This window comes from Lactuca sativa, chromosome 5 (genome assembly GCF_002870075.4).
Source record: "Lactuca sativa cultivar Salinas chromosome 5, Lsat_Salinas_v11, whole genome shotgun sequence".
Taxonomy (NCBI): domain Eukaryota; kingdom Viridiplantae; phylum Streptophyta; class Magnoliopsida; order Asterales; family Asteraceae; genus Lactuca; species Lactuca sativa.
In genome coordinates this window covers 333,508,569-333,514,911 of record NC_056627.2, presented here as the reverse complement: position 1 = coordinate 333,514,911, position 6,343 = coordinate 333,508,569, and the positions used below count along the sequence as shown (strand labels likewise).

General features: G+C 32.5%; 1 protein-coding gene across 1 annotated transcript; it reads left to right on the top strand.

The window, feature by feature from the left end:
- Positions 1 to 3,004: 3,004 nt before the first annotated feature.
- On the top strand, positions 3,005 to 4,317 carry LOC111909053 (acyl-acyl carrier protein thioesterase ATL3, chloroplastic). Its single transcript, XM_023904851.3, has 5 exons — positions 3,005 to 3,338; positions 3,528 to 3,628; positions 3,706 to 3,815; positions 3,899 to 3,994; positions 4,088 to 4,317. The coding sequence occupies exons 1-5, from the start codon at positions 3,148 to 3,150 to the stop codon at positions 4,229 to 4,231; spliced, it is 642 nt and encodes a 213-aa protein (XP_023760619.1). The 5' UTR covers positions 3,005 to 3,147; the 3' UTR covers positions 4,232 to 4,317.
- Positions 4,318 to 6,343: the final 2,026 nt, after the last annotated feature.

Genomic DNA, 6,343 nt, shown 5'->3' with positions numbered 1-6,343 from the left:
AATGAAAGGGCAGAGTAAGCAGAAGGGGTATAGACCAAATAAACAAATGACCAATGATCTGGAGTTTACCGGAGCTTCAATCGATGTTAGAGTAAGATTTTAACTATAAGGAAGGCCCAGGTAAGATTTTAACGGCGGAAGAGCTTAGAAATGCTTCGTTTGGATCTGATCGTTAGCCTCCATGCCTTCCTTCACCGCCTTAGCGATGAAGACTTGGTTAGGGTTAGGAAGATATAGAGAAGGAAGCAGAGAAGGAGCTAAAGGGCATGGTGGTGAATAAAGGGATTCTAGAGGGTATTTGGGTATCAGCAATGGAGTCATACTTACAGATAGTAGGCACTTTTGGGACAAAGACAACAATGGTTGTGTTTCTTGGACTTCTAGGGAGGTCACACGTCAGTGCTGTCGTAGCAATTAGGGTGGTTCAGAGATTGGTCGGTGATTGTGTAAACGGAGAAGGAGCTAGGATTAGGAATGCTTCGTGTGGATCAGGGATGATCTTTAGCCTTCATTCCTTCCTTCACCACCTTTGATCCATATCCACAGTATCAACCAGAGATCCATCTCCATTATGGACTGCAAATTGGGGGTGAGGGTCACGATCAATGGTGGCGTCATTTAAGGATTGTCGATTGAGAGAGAGATAGATAGAGAGAGGGAGAGGGGGGTTGTGGGGTTTATTTTATTTTCTATTTTTTATAATTATTTAAATACTAAAACAAATAAAAAAATGTAAAAAGTAATATTAAGGGCAAAATAGTCCTTTCAATTTTTTCAGGACCAAAACCAAAGGAAATTCTTGATTTTGGACCATCCATGCAAGTTTGAAACTTTTTGGACCCTATCCAAAGATTTTTGAATACCACAGGGACCAATTTTACAGTTTTGTCCATAGATTGTCAAAAGATGGAGATGCTTACTTCGGTTTGTAGAGATTTGTGTGAAGCCAAAACAGATGTGTGATAATTGGAGATGCAAGGAATAGGCAATACGCAAATTCTAAGAATACATGAGCAAAAAGGAACCAACTTATGGTGCTACATTCTATTATGGACACAGAAAACATCAATTGAAGCACAACCATTGACATGAGGACAAATAGGATTAGGGAATTATGGTTTAAGAGAAAAAATAGAGGAGAAAGATGGGGCGGCTATTCATGTTTTTGACAAGATTTATGAAGATACCTAATATATAAATAGAATGATATGCTTCAATTGATAACATAATTGTTGATTTTAAAGATTCTATAATTAAATGTAATTGTGCTCGAATTGTGAAATATATTCTAGAAAGTATGATATATTCTATAATTAAATGTAATTGTGATTGAAATTTAGTTGCTAGATTTAAAGATTCAATAATTAAATATTTGAATTATATTTGGATGAGATGATGTCACCAATTTTATCTAAGGGTGGAAATCATATGATTGAAATACAATCAAAGGTCATGATTGCTTTATTGATGAATTAAGGGTTGTCTTTTAATAATATTTAGAGATTGTCGTAATTTCGAGATATGCATCTTGAATAATATGTCTTCAACAAATAGCATAATTTCCTTCAACTTTGTGAATAACAATTGCAAATTAATTTCTATTATGATTCTATGCAAAAAAAAAAAAAAAAAAAAAAAAAAAAAAAAAAAAAAAAAAGTTTATTTGTTACTCTGATTTTAATGACCCCGATTTTCCATAACCAATAATTTTTTTAGTCATTTCAAATTTCAATTTAATTTAACTTTAGCAGCTTTAATTTCCTAAGAAGATAATCATCTAATGGCTAAAATACATCCAACATCTTCACATTGAAACAATTTCACATTCACCTCAACAAAAACCTTGATTGATTCAGTCAATTGTCAAAAATTCACAGCAACGCCCTCCAGTTCATAGAGTGCACATCGTGGATGTCAATTTTCAAAAATAACAATCAATTATCAAAATTGTACAACACCACCCATCGTAAAAAATAGACGTCCCTCCCTTTCTTTCTAATCCACAGTAATTCGTACGAAGTGTCCAATCTGATTTAAATCTCATATTTTTTTAAATGACTATCATATTTTCAATGCAATGTATGAAGAAATTATGTCATCTTTATCACTTTTCATTATACAATAGTACTTACCGCATCACGAATTCACGATGCGTACCCTCAAAGTCAAAGATATAAAGCTGAACACAAAACAATTCAACAATTAGATATATAATAATTTTAAAAACTTATTTTTTTTTGAAAAACAATCTAATTTACTCTTAAACTACTCATATATTCACTTAGGTGTTGTTTGTTTTTCTTAAAAAACTTCTTTAAAACTCTTATTGTTGTGCGGCGCAGCACACGCAGCACTTTTTGTCCCGCAGCAGTGTGTTTTTCGGAAGCCTTCTGAGCTTAAAACCTCTGCTCGTGTGCTTCTTGGGGAAGCACTTTTTGTACCTCTTCCCACCTCTTCTCACCCCTTCAAACCTAAACTTAAAAAAATCCAACCAAAAAACAATCGGCCTTTTTTTTTCCAAAAAGCTAAGAACCACAATATGTTGTTTTTCAGAGAGATTACGTTTATGGTCCATGAAATATATTTAATATTATATTTATGGTCCTTTACTTATTTATTATATTTTATTTTCATTTCTTTAACATTTAATACATTAAATTTATATATCTGTTTTCTCCTATTTGATTTAAATAAGTTAATTCATTTTAATGTTGTTTTTTAAATTAGTTTATTTTAAATTTTTATTGTCTGCAGCAGTCTGCAAATGTTAAAAAAAAACAAACACACTTTTTATTACAGTCTGCAACCGTTTGGTCTACCTCTTTTGCTGCAGAGGTGGTCCGTAGACTTTTTGAATTTTTCCTTCAGAAAAACAAACAACACCTTAGTTTCACACACACGCGGACTTATAAAAATAAAAACATCCCCAGCTGAACTAAAAAGCCGTACTCAAAAAATTAGAAAAAAAAAAAAAAAAATCCAACTTGGCTATTACGTATTACCTTATATCTCATTTGTGAATAGTACTTATTAGCAAAATTTTTGTAAAGAGTAAGGGTGGTATCTGTATATTTGGCTACCACCTTATAAGACTCAGTAGAGTTGATCGCCGAAAAACATCAATCCTTCGATAAAAACGCAGGCGAAATGTCGCAGTCGCAGGCAGTCTTCTCCCCGGGGCATGTGATCATTCCGTCCTCACGTGTCAAAACATCCTCCGACGGCCTCCACCTTCCTTCATCAAATGTTCACTTACTTCGCCGGACGAACCACCGGCGGCTGCAAACGCCTATTCGTAGCTCAACCAATTTTACCTTTGATCTCAAAGGTAGCAAAGGGTAATTACTAAACTGATCCTATTATTTAGCCTACAGTTTCCTTAGTTGTTTCTTTGTCATGCAATTACAGGGTAATCATTTTTCTTTCTTTAATTAATTGCCACTGTTTGCTTTCGAAATTTAATGTCCATATGAATAATTTTCTATTGGTAGATTGAATCCATTTTTGTTGTTAATCCTTCTTTACAGAATGAGTCAATTTCACGAGATTGAACTCTGGGTTAAAGATTACGAATTGGATCAATATGGAGTTGTGAGCAATGCAGTCTTTGCTAATTATTGTCAACATGGTCGGTCTTTAATTCACATGATTCAATTAGTTATTTAATGAGATTAAAAAGTTATTATCTTGACAATTGTTAAACAGCTCATCGTGAACTTTTGCAAAAGATTGGCATAAATATCGATACAATTGCTGAAACTGGTAACGCGATAGCGCTGTCAGACTTATCACTCAAATTTCTTGGACATTTGAAAGTATGTATTTATATTTTTGATAATTCGAAACTTATTTTCAAATCTCAACTACCCTTAATAGTTTGGTATTCTGGTGAAAACAGATTGGAGATAGGTTTACTATGAGAGTGAGGATATCTCACACATCAGCTGCTCGTGTATACTTTGAACACTTGATCATGAAGATCCCAGATGAAGAGGTTACAGACTTTTATATATTCTTAGTGTATTTGGCTTGTTGCTAAGGTGTTAAAAGACAGAAAAGCCCTTTAATGGTTGTTTTCTTGATGTAGCCAATTTTGGAGGCACGGTCGACTATAGTTTGGCTTGACAAAAATTATCGCCCAATTCGTGTTCCACCAGAGGTAAGATCCAAAGTTGCACAGTTTGTTCTTCATGAAGGCAAGTCTGATTCCATTTTTGTGGGGGGGAAATAAGCGTTAGAGTTTTGTTTGCATGATAAATATATAGTATGTGTACTTTAATAATTTTCATAAGTAATGTTCATCGATCATCATGTAAATGTAGGCCTTGTTCTTGTTAGTGTTTTATATATATATATATATATATATATATATATATATATATATATATATATATATATATATATATATATATATATATATATATATATATATATATATATATATATATGATCAATCTCAATCTCTCGACAAGGAGAGACTGATCAGCACATTCTACATAAGACGTCTATGAACCTAACAAACAACTATACTTGAAAATAAAGAAGGAATTCAAAATAGTAAAGAAGACTCCTAGAACTAATGGAGAGATATGAAGGGACTTGATAAATTAAAAGAAGTTATATTGGTCAAATTAAAACCAATTTTTGCAATAATAAGCCTCGAACAAGAGTACTACAAAACCTTAATTAAGCTACGTTAGCTCCGATTTGATTCACAACTTAATAATCTGATTCAAATATGACCTATTCGTTTACACAAGAACCCTAGCTACCAAAGTTAATTATTCTTTACAAATTTGTAACAATTAAGACCATGTACAGCATAATTTTATGTACATTCTTACTAGTTTTTAAGTTATATATCTAACATCCACTCCAAAAATCAACATACACAAACTTATCCCATTAAAGTTAGAATATACTTTAACAATGGCCCCAAATGCTCGACTCTACTTGTTTTAACTAATTTCCTCACTTAATTTGCTTCCAAATAACTACTACATCTATTACTCTCTTGAGTTTAGATAATATGATAAAAATTGGAAATTTGCAGACATGTCCCCACATGCTTTACAATGAGACCTATCAACTTTGCCTAACTACACTTTTGACTCCCAAACTTTAGAAAATCACATGTCCTGATAAAACAAACTTTGGACCAATTTTATTAATTTATACTTAAGTTTTTGATAGTGGATTTGGAGATTTTTGACATAAGTTTTGATCTGGTGTATATTATTCATTTAATTAACAAAATGATTTTTTTTTACTATTTTAAACATATCTAATTAAGACTGTATCAATTAAATATGATAAATATATAAATAAATAAAAACTTTAGATTTATGGTGATTATATATATATTAAAGGAATGCGAGCTTAGCAATAGTGAACTCGGGTATTGTTTGGTAGAAATGGTTCCTTGATTATAGGTTACATTTACATGGGCATTTTATGGAAATATTTACATTCTTATATACACGTGTTGATCATCGTTTGGATTTATCCGCTTCCGGATTCTTCCCACCGCCTCCTTATCAAATATCTTCAGTCAACCTTATTCAGAAGACAAAACTGCACAAATGGTCCCTCTGGTTTGATGAAAATTGTCATTTTGGTCCAAAAAGATTAGGACTAGCACTACAGGTCCAAAGTTTTCATTTTATTGCGAGTTCGGTCCAATTTACTTTAAACTTTTTTGAAATGACGATTTTAACCTTATTTTTTTGTTTTATCAGTTTATTTATTTATTTATATATTTTTATGATTAAAATATTTAATAAAAAAATACCTCTCTCTCTCTCTCTCTCTCTCAAGATAACTAGGGTTCACTTCTTACTTCATCCAATAAACACCACAACACTCTATGTACTCTTAGAATGTCCCTTTGTTCTTCTTAATATGTTCAGGAAAAAAATCAAGCCCTTATTTTCATCATCTTTCTTTACACATCTCCTTCTCTATCAATAACCCATAGAGGACACACAAAAAAAAGGACGGATGTCGTTTGGTAGATTGTTACATCGGAAAGCAACAGACGTCGTTGGAAACTATCAAACACCACAAATTGGTTCTTTAAAGTCTTCGATATGGAGAAATCAAGCATGTCGTTTGGTTTGTGAGTTTTAGATTGGAGCATTTTTCAGATCTGCCATAGGAAAAGGTTTCCAGATGGCGTTATGGTTAGGGTTTTTCGTTCTTCAACTAGATCAAAATCGATTGTTGGTCCATCTGACATATAACAGAAACACTAAATCAGATCAATAAGAAGGTATGAAGAAAATCTGGAACCAGAAGCAGGTTCTCATTGTAAAGTAGAGTTAAAGATTCCCACATGATGCTC

Bases quoted from the DNA above. Each gene is read 5' to 3' on its own strand.
- LOC111909053 (XM_023904851.3), top strand. From the start codon at position 3,148: ATGTCGCAGTCGCAGGCAGTCTTCTCCCCGGGGCATGTGATCATTCCG. The intron at 3,629-3,705 runs GTCGGTCTTTAA...ATTGTTAAACAG, and splicing joins TGCTAATTATTGTCAACATG to CTCATCGTGAACTTTTGCAA. The intron at 3,995-4,087 runs GTTACAGACTTT...TTCTTGATGTAG, and splicing joins TGAAGATCCCAGATGAAGAG to CCAATTTTGGAGGCACGGTC.